Source organism: Eriocheir sinensis, chromosome 39 (genome assembly GCF_024679095.1).
Source record: "Eriocheir sinensis breed Jianghai 21 chromosome 39, ASM2467909v1, whole genome shotgun sequence".
Classification (NCBI taxonomy): Eukaryota; Metazoa; Arthropoda; class Malacostraca; order Decapoda; family Varunidae; genus Eriocheir; species Eriocheir sinensis.
The window spans coordinates 1,010,381-1,024,754 of NC_066547.1; the positions used below are offsets into that span (position 1 = coordinate 1,010,381).

Below are 14,374 nucleotides of genomic sequence, written 5' to 3' on the forward strand. Positions count from 1 at the left end.
TGAGCTAATGACAATGTTGGAATACAACGTTGTCAAGTGTCGTGGTATTTATACAAAATCTTTCTTATTATCCTAAAAACGAAACAATCTCAACACTATATGACCTTATTGGATTATCCCATTATTTAGTCAAATTAATTTAAAGGTATAGTAGTAAATAGCTGACATATGAGAGGAATCAAGAGGTGTTGAGAGTGTGTGGCAAGGTGCGGGGCTTAGCTGACCCTGCAGCCGCCACGACCCCATCGGCCAGTTTCACGTGGAAATACTATAGTGGCGAAGACATTGAGTTCTTGGAAAATTTCACATACCTTGGTAGCATAATACAGGACAATAATGGATCTCATCAGGAAATTCTAAAGTGAATTGGCCTGTGGCATTTTAAGTTGCTTAATCTCCATGTCTTACTCCACAGCTGTGAGACATGGACACTAAATAGTGACTTGAAGAGGTGAATGGATATGTATTGTAATAAGTACCTACTTACGCAGAATCACGGGACATCACTGGAATGTTGTGTCAAATAAAAAGACTGAAGCCCAGGTGTGCTTCAGCCTCACTCACATCATATGTTCATGAATCAGATTAACCTCAACCATAAATGGCTGCAGATGGCTTGAGAGGCCTATAGCTACCCCCTAAAGATGGGCCCCATTGCTCATGCCTGACCAGTAGTAGATGTACTCTCCACTACTGATCACGCCACCGCTAGGCTTCCTCATCACAGAGTCCCACTAGATCCCCCTTCAGTCTTCTGAACTCATTCATTAGGTAAAGCAGTTGGTGATCCAGGAGCTCTTTATACAGAGCCTTCTGAAGGTTAATCCCAGGCCTGGTTCTGTGGGTGGGCACTGCAAGGTCAAATTTTGTATTGTGAATTGAGTGAGTTGCCATTATTTGAAAAAGAGTGAAAAAACAGTCCTGTTAAACAATATTTCCTTTTGACATTTTTGAAAAGTGTGTAAAAATAGTCCTGTAAAAATGTTTTCTTTTGGCATTTCTTAAATGTGAGTCCCTATTTCTCCAATGCTTGTAATAAGGACTGTAACTACATGTATTTTTTTGTTCCTTACATAGCAACAGTGGTGGACACCGATCACTTTTTTGCTGTTCCGATCCCCGATCATCCGATCACTTTGGGCAACTGATCTGATTCCGATCATCCGATTATTTTTAAAGTTTTGCTGTTCCGATCACTTCATTCCGATCATCCAATCATTAAAAATTATGATAATTATTATTTTTTTAAATAATTACAAGAAACACCTATTTTAGGCGTTCTTCAAATAATAATTTCAAATAAGTAATAACTTAATTATTTGCTTTTAAATATCTTTATTTTTCCTCTTTCTTTTGGTATAGATAGACATGGTAATGAAAAGAAAAAAGTTATCTTACCTTCTTATTTTAGGCATTTATTTAAATCTACCCCTTTTATTCAGTTCATGAAGGTATGAAAAAGGAATTATGTTTGCTATTATAACTATTGTTTGAAGTTGATTTAGATTTTTGACAAATATTTGTCATTTTTTTAGTATTTTATCATCGATATTTAGGAAACATTTTTTTACTATTGTATAAAAACAAACGATAGTGATCATTAATCTCCTACCCTTTCTGATCAAATATCTTTTCGAATAAAAGAAATTGGTCCATCAATAAGGGAGTTACAAGAAGTACATAAGCAATAAGATTTTGACTATATGTGAGCCGGGAAGGACACGTAGCAATGGGTTTAAGTTGGATAAGTTCAGGTTTAGCAAAGACATAGGCAAGAATATGTCTTTAACAAGAAGTGCAAAGGAGGAGATATTTTGTAAAGTGCAAAATCATGGTTTTGAGATAGCAAGTGATGAAGTTGAAATATTTTATGTATTTTACCTATTCCACCTAGGGACTTGAAATCCACAGGATACATACATCAGGATATGAAGGAAAAACATACATGGTTTCCTTTACTTACTTCCATTGTATGTACACAGGCTGCTTTGTTTCCCAATGTTAAGTCTTTACGGGGTCACAAATACATGTAGCCTACTCGAATTTGACCATATTTCGCCATATTTCAAAGTAAAATCCAGTGTTTTACTGTGTAAAATCAATTAAATATAATTCAAAAGACATCTGATGTAGATACATAGTGTTTTGTTGGATTTCTGAAAAAAATATGATATAATCGATTTTCACGGATAAAAACAAAATATATTAATGACTGCTAAAATTTTCCCATTTTCCTGACTAGTGGTGTGAGAGAACCTGAGAGTATCATGACATGACAGACCATGAAAAAAAAATCCTAAAATTTAAAAAGGGGGAAACATGAATTGCAAGCCAGTGGCGCCGCGCTAAAGCTCATTGCGGGACAATGCATTGCATTGCATGTTGCATACCACTCTATTATTTTTTCATTAAATTCATTCATATTCCAAAAGAAAGAAGAAAATTCACAGAATTTTATAAGCCAAATACATATTTTTTTCAGGCCGACCATTTACAACCCCTCTTAAAACGATCAATAATTATCGCTTAATATTATAGATAAAGACACTTATTGAAGTAACTATTTAGCAACGTGTATAAGAATAATTGTAAGAAGTGCGTCGTGAGGTTTTCAAAATGTCTGCAGTCACTTGTTGCCATGACAACGTTGACCACATTTTTTTTTGTGTGTGGGTGATCGGTGATCGTAAGTTAGTTGGTGAAGGTCCGATCTCCACAGTCTGATTACCTTTTACAAAGGTGATCCAATCTTTGCATTCCGATCGCCAATTGCTGTTCCGATCAGATCGGAAGCTCGGACGATCGGACTGATGATCGGAAGTGCCCAGCTCTGCATAGCAATTTATTGTATATTTACTGTGATAAGTGTGATTGTAGTATGCTGAATTCTGTATCAAGAAGTACATAATAAATTGGAAAAATCTGTGATCTTAGTATCAAATCATTATTTTTTTAAAACTTTTCAGAGTATGGCATCTTATGAACCTCCTCCCAAGCGAGTCCTTCACAGTGGTTACTTCAATCCTACCTTACGGCGGTGGCAATCCTCTAACACAGAGATTCACCCATGGAACTTGATGTACCCTATCTTTATTGTGTAAGTTTAGCTCTACAGTTGTATGCAGCATGACCCATCCAGACAATGCATATTTGCTTACACACCTGTCCCTCCTTACTCATGGTGGTTAGGGGACATGGATTCCTGTAAATAGAAAATTTCTGTGAATTTTTGGGGTGCCCCCCATAAAGCCTCTAGACCCACAAAAAAACAATGAAAACAATTTTGCACTAACTTTACCTAATAAAACATTTCCATACCCAAAAGCAGCATAAATTATCTAAGAAGCATTTTCATCAGTTATACATAATATATACTATACTGTAATTTTCAGAAAATTCTTACAAATACAGTTATTGAAATCTCATTTGACTGTTGGGTCATCACTGCAAAGTCTCTGCCATTTTATTTTTCAACTTGAGGTGCTCAAACATATCTTACCATACAAATCATTCACTAATGAATGCTTCTCTCTATGAAACGGGTAGGAACACTGGCCCGTAACTGCGAGCAGCTGCTCATCTGATAAACATAAACAAAACAGGCCCTGCTGGCAGTAGGGTTTTGGCTTTGGTTTTCATCTTCTTTCACACCAGCCTAGTAAATAACCCTACAACTTTCCTCACCTTTGTCTTCATGATCTAGAGCAGCTGGTTCAGCACCCAACATGTACCTATCTGTAAACGCCTTTAAGATGCACCCAACACTCTTTGTTGGGTTCCTCTTAACACAACCTTATTTCCATAATTTGTCTTATCACAACTGTGCGACCTCTGGATCCAATGAGGAAGCGGTGCTTCTGGCATTATGTTTCACCTCAATAGGATGTGCTTTTCTGATTTTCCATAGAATGATTTCTGGTTTCAGGTCAGAAATGCCTCTGTGTGCGCCCATTGCATTAAGGTGATTGTCTCTTGGATGGAGGCACACATTTCATGCATTTCCTCTGCTCAGTCTGCTCTATTCTGGTTCAGTCACATTTGTTCTCGTGCTATCAAAGATAAAGAGACAGCTCACAAAAGATACCTGTGCCTTTGTTCTCCTGCTAATCATGATCTTTATATTTCTGCTCAGAATTGTGCCAAATCTATTCAACTTAACAGAAACTGTTTCATTACTATAACATGGCAGAACCTTGCTTTTCGCTAATTATTCTGATACTTGGCATCTTGCCAATAGTAAAAATATCTCCAATAATATTACTTCTTCATCTTTCCCACCTCTTCTGAACCCTCTCACACACCGTAAGTTTCCAATAAGTTTTTGTTCCACTCACCATGCATTTCTCAGGCCTGACTGGCCTTTTTTTGTTGCCGCGATTCTCTACATTCCCGGACGTATTTTACCCTCACAGATATATCGTACCCCAATAAATTGGGTATCAATGGCTTCATAAAGACTTGTACTAGAACATGCGCAAATAAAAATAGAAGAAAATATGTATATAAACAATACAAACTTGTTTCAAGTCTCCGTATAGAGTATTGTTGACAATAAATCTTCCCCACTCGCTAACTCAAAATTTTGTGGGCTAACTTTTTTAGCCAAATATATGTTTCGAAGCAGAATTTAGTGAGGATTCTTATGGTATCCTCAAAATCCTCATGCGCCTATTAGTTCCCGAGTTACACCAAGAAAACTGTATTTTTTCCTCTCCTGTCAGAGTAGGCTAACATAAAAATCGCTCAAAGCTCCTCATCTACGCTCCTTCAGAAAATTTGCCATATGTTACCATTAACCCTTTTATTGCTAAGCGCTTGCAACAAGACTATCCCCTCAGGCGCGCTTGGGCACCCCAGCGGGGGAAGGGGATTTCTTTTAACCGCTATATCTCAAAAACTATTCATCACAGCTACAAAACAAAAACACCATTGGAAAGAGGAGGCCAAGATCTATAAGAGTCGGTTATGTAAGCTTCTCCAGCGAATGTACAGGCACGTTCAGGGGGTGTTTTTTGCTGTGAGTGCGACTGGCGCTCACAGCGAGCTTTTAGCACCACCAGCAAGTGACGCTAGTGCTCACTCTTTTAACCTCTGTATCTCAAAAACTATTCATCATAGCTAAAAAACAAAAACACCATTGGAAAGAGGAGGCCAAGATCTATACGATTCGGTAATGTAAGCCTCTCCTGCAAAAGTACAGGCACATTCAGGGGGTGTTGCCTGTGAAGACGTACATTTAAACGTGCGCAATGGTCAGCCATAAGGCAACTACTGTAGATCTCTTGATGGGGTGCTGGCAGGGCAGTATTGCCAACTGCAGCTGTGCAAAAGCTATGCAAAAATGTTGCTATATTGGACAACAACATCCACCAGTTGCTCGACGTAGATTTTCTGCGCAGGGATGACATGATTTTCCACCAAATTTAGTGGAGAACCCCATCAGTTGGCGATCCTATGTTGTGAGAAATATTGTTGGAACACTCATATGCGGGAGATTTGAGTGCGGCTGGAGCTCGCAGCGAGCGTTTAGCACCACCAGCAAATACGCCTAACGCTCGCGGCGAGCATTTAGCCATGAAAGGGTTAAGAAACTTACCCCAACAAATGACGCTTCCAAATTTGACGCACTTTCACCGAAAACTTAATTTTTAATCAATTTTTTAATCTTTTATGACGCGTTCTGCATCATCGTGCGCCAGGACCTTTTACCCTTTGAATGCTGCTAAACACATCATCGTGCGTGAGAGGGTTAATTCTGGATGCACTACAGCCATCTCTAAAGCTGAACTCTTAAACATTTTCTCAGTATTCCACTCTGAAAGATTCAGGGCCTATGTATTCTTCCTATTTATCCTCCCATTTGACTTCACTACACCTATTACAGGTTAACCCCTTCACTACAGCCGGGCGAAAACAGTGTCCCGCCCTGTATCCGGGCTGGCCGCGCGCGATTCTAATTTCAAACTCCTTTGAAAAAAATGTTTTAGGTATTACTTGTTTCCCTCCTTATTTTCCAACCTACAATAGAACTGGGGAGGCTGCAGAAAAGATGAATAAAGGGCAGATTTTAAGTTCATGGACATTTTGAAGGTCTTTGTATAGTTTTCTGTTTACCCCATATTTGAGGCATCCCGAGGTAAAGGGGCGACATCGGCAAATCTGGCATTTTTAGTTGTGTACCATGCGATAGGCACACGCATTTTCTATGATTTCCAAAACCAATGCAAGGTATACTGACCCTTATAACAAGAGAATCAAGGGTGTACTTGCAAGAAATGCAAACAAGAATTCCTTATTATCATGTAGGGGTTGTCGGAGCCTTGACCTTGACTCTTCTGAATTTTCCACCATCTGGCTAAGACTTCATTATCATTCTATTACTAAATACATCTGTGCTGTTTATCTCTCACCTAACTCTACTAAGTATGTAAAATTCTTTGACTACTTAAACTCTAAAGTGGAGCACATATTGACCCACTCTCCCTTGGCTGAAATCTCCATCCTAGGAGATTTCAATGTTCACCACCAGCTTTGGCTTTCATCCTCTTTCACTGACCAGCCTGGTGAACAAGCCTACAACTTTGCTCTCCTCAGTGATCTAGAGCAGTTGGTTCATCACCCTACACATATTCCTGACCGTCTTGGAGACCGGCCCAACATACAAGACCTCTTCCTTACCTCTAACCCTTCTGCTTACTCTGTCATACTGTTCTATCCGTTGGGCTCCTCCGATCACAACCTTGTTCCAATCCCTCAAACTACTGCCCTATAGCTTTACTTTCCTGTCTATCTAAAGCTTTTGAATCAGTCCTTAACTGGAAGATTCAAAAGCACCTTTCCACTTCTGACCTTTTATCTGATCGCCATTATGGGTTCCACAAGGGGTGTTCTACTGGCGATCTTGTTTCTCTCTTAACTGACTATTGTTTCCTTTTTTTTTTTTTTTTTTTTTTTTTTTTAAAAAAAAGAGGCGGCATCACCAGCAGCATGAGAATCAATGAGGCGCTGGTTTTCCTGCCCTCCCCGCTGCTCCGCCAATCACAGGCCGCACTGCTCACCAAGTGGAGCGTCTTAGTTAAAGCCCAGGAAATAAACATCAGGACTCCTCGCATTATTATTTTACTAATTCATAAAAACTGCATTTTGGTTTAAAATGAAATGGTTCATTCTGTAATTTAGGTGAACAACATAGATTTTAAAAATCCAAATACATTATGAATATTCCCAAATGGGGCATAAAAATTCAGCAATAAAATTTATTTATTTTTCAATAATCTTTTTTTTTATACGGCTAGGCCATACAATTAAAATTAATAGAAATAATAACTTAGTGAGTCGAGAGGAATGTGCAGTGCACATAGCTAAACTTTGAATGAGATTTCCTCAAAATTAGGTTTTGGTGATGTCGCCCCTTCACCTCTGGATGCCTCATTAGAGGGAAATGATTTGGCAAAATTTGTTTATTCATTTTTTTCCTAAATGATGTGTGTATAGTGTAAATATTTCACAGAGAAATTACAACTTGTAGTAGGTAGTTTAGAGATGTAGATGAGGTTCAGGAAGGGCACAACCAGCTCATAATGGGATGAGGTACAGGAAAGGGCAGTGTGAGAGGTCTGACAGCCTAAAGCAGACAAAGGGGGTGCCAGACAAGGCAATGGAGAGAATGGTGTTATGCCACATGAGTTGCAATTAATCACAATAATAACCATACTTAATACAATAAAAAAAATATTACACTGGGCATAAATATTCTGCCTAGAATGAAGAAATATTTCAAAAGCACTGTTCCTGCAGTCAAGGAGCTGAAACTCAGCAAGGCCTCTATAAGAACCAGCAGCAATGAGCAAAGTAACATAGAGGTATAATTCCATGTAACTGTCCCACATATGAAGAGGGAATGGTAGACTGCAATGGAATCATTTTCTTTACAGTGATGAGCCAGATGCTGTGCAACCAATTGCTAGCTTGCCTGGGGTGAACCGCTATGGAGTAAATAAGCTTGCTGATGCCTTGAGACCACTGGTGCAGGATGGTCTCAGCTCTGTAAGTACTTGTGATTCAAAACTAAACTAGCAATCCCAGCCTCTCATTTAGTGTGAACAATAAGCTTGGCAAGTTTCCTTCTTTTTGTGTGTGTGTGTGTATGATAATGGTTTAAGATTTTTTTCTAGGTGCTGCTGTTTGGAGTGCCATCCAACATGCCGAAAGATGAAAATGGGATAAGTGCAGACACACCTGACACTCCTGTCATATTGGCTGTTGAGCTGCTGCGTGAAGTATTTCCAGATCTCATCGTTGCTTGTGATGTAAGTGGGATGGATGCACATTTCCATGGTTTGTAATATCAATTGCATGAAACTACTTGTACAAAACAATGTTACTTTTACAGTGATAATACAATCATGTGATTCTCAGCAGTAACAAAGATTGATTAAAATAATCATATGCAATAATCCCCTGCTAACTAAGGGCTTTCCATCAGTTGAGTTCAATCATTTATTCATTTCATTGCTCTATTTATAGAGTTCATTTTCTACACGATTATTCCTATATTAACCCTCTCGTGCACGATGACGCATTTTGCGTCATCAAGGGTAAAAGGTCCTGGCGCACGATGATGCAAAATGCGTCATAAACTTTAAAAAATTGATTAAAAATTAAGTTTTCAGTGAAAATGCGTCAAATTTGGGAGCGTCATTTGTTGGGATAAGTTTCTTAATGGTAGCATATGGAAACCTTTCTAAGGAGCGTAAATGAGGAGCTTTGTGCGACAGTTTTCTCGGTGTAACTTGGGAACTAATAGGCGTATGAGGATTTTGAGGATACCATAAGAATCCTCACTAAATTCCACTTTGAAACATATATTCGGCTAAAAAAAGATGGCGCACAAAATTTTGAGCTAGCGAGTGGGGGATTTGTTGTCTACAATACTCTATACGGAGACTTGAAACAAGTGTGTATTGTTTATATATTATATTTTCCTCTATTTTTATTTGCGCATGTTCTAGTACAAGTCTTTATGAAGTCATTGATACCAAATTTATTGGGGTACGATATATCTGTGAGGGTAAGATACGTCCAGGAATGTAGAGTATCGCGGCAGCAAAAAAGGACGGTCAGGCCTGAGAAATGCATGGTGAGTGGAATAGAAACTTATTGGAAACTTGCGGTGCACAAGAGGGTTAATATAGACAAGTTCAGTTAATTACCTGTGTATACATAGATTGTGGTAACTACCACTAGGTAGCACCCACATCCTTTTGCATGTTTGCTGTTTTGTTCAGTGTTTAACCCGTAAAGCATCAGAGACGTAAGAGATATGTCAGCCGCTCTCAGACATTCAGGCGTCGGAAATGTTAGAGATACGTCGCCTTCCTCCCATTCTTTTCCTGATAAACTACATTCTCAAAAGTCAAAACATCTCCATATACTGCTCTCATACATTACACGCACTAAATATGCTGCCTCCTTGACCCTGCAAACATGAATATCATCTTTTTTTTCCTTTTATTAGTTTTCAATTTTGTAGCAGTCTCCATCATTTTTGTTGTAGCTGCCTTATGACACTTTGACCCTACTAATATGAACACATTTTAATTTCCATTACTTACTCTCCCCATTTCTAGTGTTTTTTGGTGCACGTTGTGTTGTGGTTGTGAAACCTTATACGATATGAATTATGATATGCCTTTTGTTTTGTCGTATAAAAAACAAATGCAGTAACTCTCGATATAACGGACCCGCTAATAACAGATTTTGGATATAACGGACAAGCTCAGAGGGTCAGAAATCCACGGGGACCGACCGAGAAAAGTTTTTGAACAAACTGTGCCCGGTAATTACAACAGCGTCTGCTTGCCATCTCGCCCTCCTCCCTTTATCTGCCGTTCCATCCTTTGGTTACTGTAGTAGTCTTTTCAGCCCACCTGATAAATTATTTTCCTTGATCCTTGTGGTTCCCATTCAAATGAAGAAGGTATTTACACCACAGGGTACGTAAATGTTATGGAAAATAGCCAAGTGTTTATGAGTGTCAATACTGACAAAGCATAGGGGGTCGCCCGTTATGTAGGTTAGGTTAGGTTAGGTCAATTAAGTTAGGTTTCGTTAGTTTAAATTTATTTGGCATGTTGGGTGAAGCGGTGGAAGTACAAAGTGCAAGATGGGACAGGGTGGTGACAGGGGTGTTGCGAGAAATACCTCCTTGCAGAAATAAGTCGCTCTGCTGTCCACCACGCATGCGGACTGGGGGAATACATCGCAGGAAAAACATTAATTTGCCTGGATTTGTTCTCGTTTGTCCACTTGTGATCTTTGTGAGCTACTTGAACTTTTCTGCGAGCTATTTTGCAGCTGTGGCAGCGTGTGAACAACAGGCATTTAAAAGTCAGTCATTTAGTGATTTAGTGATTTGTGACAGAAACAGTTAGCAGATTATTTCAAAACACACCGAAAACTTCCAAAACAAAACAAAAAAAACACTGTTCCGTCTGCCAGTGCAAGATAGGCGAAATTGTAAAATTTTACCCGTACCCGTAAAAGTACAGCGCCCCTGTAAGGCCCCACTGCCAACCTGACAGCCTCAGTGCCTCGCAGTGTGCTGTGCAGCTAAACAGACAATGTGCAGACAACATACACAGTAAAAAGAAATATATACCCACATTTATTAGGTTCATCGGTATTATTATATGTATTTTAAGTTTCTGCCGCATATAACGGACTTTCGGTATTAACTGATTAAGTTCCCCCCCAATTAGTCCATTATTTTGAGGGTTTACTGTACATATTATTTGAAAAATATTGGCACTCTGAAAGGCACCAGTCACACGGAGTATATGGTGCTTGCCATCGATTTGATATTTAGACACGGCCCGGTAGCTCAGGGGTAGAGCGTCTGGCTCACAACCAGAAGGACTGGGGTTCGATTCCCCGGTCGGGTGAAGATAAGTTGGGTTTATCTTTCACGTATAGCCCCTGTTCACCTAGCAGTGAGGAGGTACGCAATGTCAGGCAGGGACTACAAGCTCTGTGCTCTTCCGTAGGGGAATGGCTGGCTGTCTCGAGAGAGACCCGCAGCAGACTAAGAGGTGAATTACGCACACACACACACTATCCAGGCTGGCCGCAGGCGCCAAATTTCAAGCATCGCCACTGATTATAACAAGTTTTCAGCCATAAACTCAACATAATTATCATGTATTACATTTAAAAACATGCAAAATTAATTGGTGCACTTAAAGAAACATAAATTATTTGATAATATTGAGATGTATGCATAAAGATACAGAGAAATTTGAGTTATATGTAGATGACGTGTGTCTGCTTAATTTTATTTCCTTATGTTAGTTGTGATAAAGAAATAGATTTGTGGAGGAAAGTGGAGGAAAGGGAAGGGAAGGACACAGACATAAGATCATGGAAAATATCCCACTGATTCACCGGCAATACACACAGCTAGACCTCACGGAGTAAAAAGTTGAAGGGCCATCCTCCTGGAGGTGGGTCTCTTGTGTGTGTGTGTGTGTGTGTGTGTGTGTGTGTGTAAGAGAGAGAGAGAGAGAGGGGAGATTGACAATCAGTGATACGAAGGGAGGGGGGAAGGAGAGAGTGCACATCTCTCTCTCTCTCTCTCTCTCTCTCTCTCTCTCTCTCTCTCTCTCTCTCTCTCACACACACACACACACATATTAGATGTGAAGGATCGAAATACAAGCGAGGAGGAGATAAGCACTTTGGTGACGGTGCGGTTTCAAGTTCTAACTCTCTCTCTGCACTGCACTGTACTTTAGATCTTGCTGTGCTGTGTGCCGTGTGCTATTTCGCGTTGTGCTGCGTACTGCTTATTGTCAACCGAGTTAGCTGCCTGCAGAGGTGTGCTGTTTGCTGTGCAACCACGTGCTTCGCTGGACAGGATTAAGTGTTGCCCTTATTTTTACTAATTCTCTCTGCCTGCATCTACCCTCTCGCCGTAGCGCCCTGTAAAACATATATACACATATACACAAAACACAGTGTTACACTCTTTCCGCCACATTCTTTATATATTTCCAGATTCCACTCCTACGCCACTCCCTATGCAGGTGTGCAGTGCTACCTGACCTGACTTGACCAGAGTATTCCCCAGAGACACACTAATCCTCTTAATTCCTCACCTGCGTCTCTCTCCCTCTCGTCCCTCGCGTTTCGCTCCTCCTCTTCTCTTGCCCCCCCTCTCGCCTCCCTCTCCATTGCCCCCCCTCCCTCTCTCTCTCTCATAACTACCCCCACTTGCCCCTCTCTGTCTCTCCTTCCTCTCCCTCGTTCCCACCCTCTCTCTCTCTCCCTCCCTTTCCTCTCTTTCTCTCTCCCTATCTCTCTCCCTCTCTCTCTCTCTCTCTCTCTCTCTCTCTCTCTCTCTCTCTCTCTCTCTCTCTCTCTCTCTCTCTCTCTCTCTCTCTCTCTCTCTCTCTCTCTCTCTCTCTCTCTCACACTTATTCTCGCTTATTCACGCGCGCGTCCCTCTGCCCTACGAAAAAGAAAAAGAAAAGCAAATATATAGATAAACACTACTCCTTGCTCTCTCCTCCTTACCAAGATGGCACTAAAGAAATGTTCGACTTGCACAGGAAACTTCTCTGGTCATTTCTTCTCGGGATGATCGACCGTCTGCAAGATCTGCCTGTTGACACAGCAGATGGAAACGAGACTCCTTCAACAGGACGAAAGGCTGACGGCTGGCGAGAAGATCACCGAACTAACAAGTACTGTTGATACCTTGCAGGAGTTTATCCAGGCCAACATCGTCGCCCCTGCTGCAAGTGACGCCTCATCACCCTCCTCACCTGCACTCGATGCCCAGCCACCTTCCGAAGAAGACACGTCACAGGTGACCGGTAGAGCTGACGCTGAATGCTTCACCCCCGTGAGAGGAGGAGCCAGACCCGCCCCTAGAGCCATTTATCCTACTCATTGCTACAACAGATTTGCCATACTGGAGGAGGAGGATGAGGAACAGAGCACCTTCTTGGTCGGTGACTCTATGATTCGCCATCAGGTAGTTGAATTCTGTGGCAGATTCCCCCATCGTAGGCGTAACTACTGTTATCCTGGAGCTGGTGTTGACGACATCACAGCTGCCCTGGACGAGGTCACCGCTGTGGCCTCTAATGACTCACTCTTTGTTCTCCACACAGGTACAAAAGACGTCACCACGACCCGGTCTGAGGAACTGCTGGACAAGTACCATAGGCTCATCCAGCAGTATAAGTCTAAATCCCCTAATATTTTGATTTCAGGAATTCTACCACAGACATGGGATGAGGGCGACTTCTACAGTAAGGCCTTCAGCCTCAACAACCGCCTGCAGACTCTCTGCAGAGAGCTTGACGTCGAGTTCTTTAACGCCTGGAACGATTTCTACGGCCAGAGTAAACTTTTCCAAAGGGACGGCATACACCTGTTCCCCATCGGGGCAGCCAGATTCGGAAGGCTCCTCAACAACGCCGTACGTAACGCCCGAACAACAAAAAACGACTCTCAGCCACGTCCTTCCATCCCGCCTGTGTAAATAGACACCATACACCGCAACAGACTCGTAACATTGAACCCTCCAGTACCACCACCTCTATTACCAAGCTTCATGATAACCTAAGAGTCCTTAGTTTCAATGCGCGTAGCCTAAGAAACAAATTTGATGAACTGTGATGTCTTGCTCTGACAGAAAACTTTGACGTAATTGCTATAACCGAAACATTTATCGACACCACTAATATTGATTTAAGTTCCGAATACAACATAGATGGCTACAGATTCTTCAACAATGATCGTGTAAACCGTAGAGGGGTTGGTGTCGCCCTTTTTGTCAAAAGCTACTTGCAACCCACTGACAAAACACCAAGAAACAGTAACGTTGAACATTTGTGCGTGCGAGTAAACACTGCAAAAGTCAATTTAAATATATCTGTCACTTACAGGCCTCCGGGGCAATCACTTGATGCCGATCTTGAAATGTACAGCGTCTTGAGGCAGTCACTTAATAACAGCGACTCACTGATACTAAGAGACTTTAACCTCCCCCATATCGACTGGGCGACACTGTCGGGTACAGAAGGTGAGTCCCACAGAATGATTGAATTTCTAGAGGAAAATTATCTAAGCCAAATGGTTTCTGAACCAACTCGACAAAATAACATACAGGGGGGTCGTCTAATATGCGAGAATATGGGCGGTTCAAAGCCTCGCATGACTACAGCAGTGGGGAAAGTAATTAAGGAGAATGAGAATTTGGTGAGAAATACAGTTGAGAAGTGTGTAATGGTGTTTGGACTGAAGGAGGAGGTGCAACCGATTAGGCACATAAAGGAGAAACAGGAGAAAAATGTTGCGCAGAAGG

The 14,374-nt window shown here is 41.1% G+C and overlaps 1 protein-coding gene across 8 annotated transcripts in view; it reads left to right on the forward strand.

The window, feature by feature from the left end:
- Positions 1-14,374, forward strand: part of LOC127008852 (delta-aminolevulinic acid dehydratase-like) — an 82,141-nt gene that overhangs the window by 6,728 nt on the left and 61,039 nt on the right. For all 8 annotated transcript variants that reach the window (XR_007761376.1, XM_050881230.1, XM_050881227.1 and 5 more), the window contains exons 2-4: positions 2,967-3,097; positions 7,935-8,046; positions 8,175-8,309. Coding sequence is in view for 7 of the 8 variants with exons in the window: in XM_050881230.1 (XP_050737187.1) it covers positions 2,967-3,097; positions 7,935-8,046; positions 8,175-8,309 (378 nt within the window). In the remaining variant the exon portion in view is untranslated. The remainder of the gene's footprint in view (positions 1-2,966; positions 3,098-7,934; positions 8,047-8,174; positions 8,310-14,374) is intronic.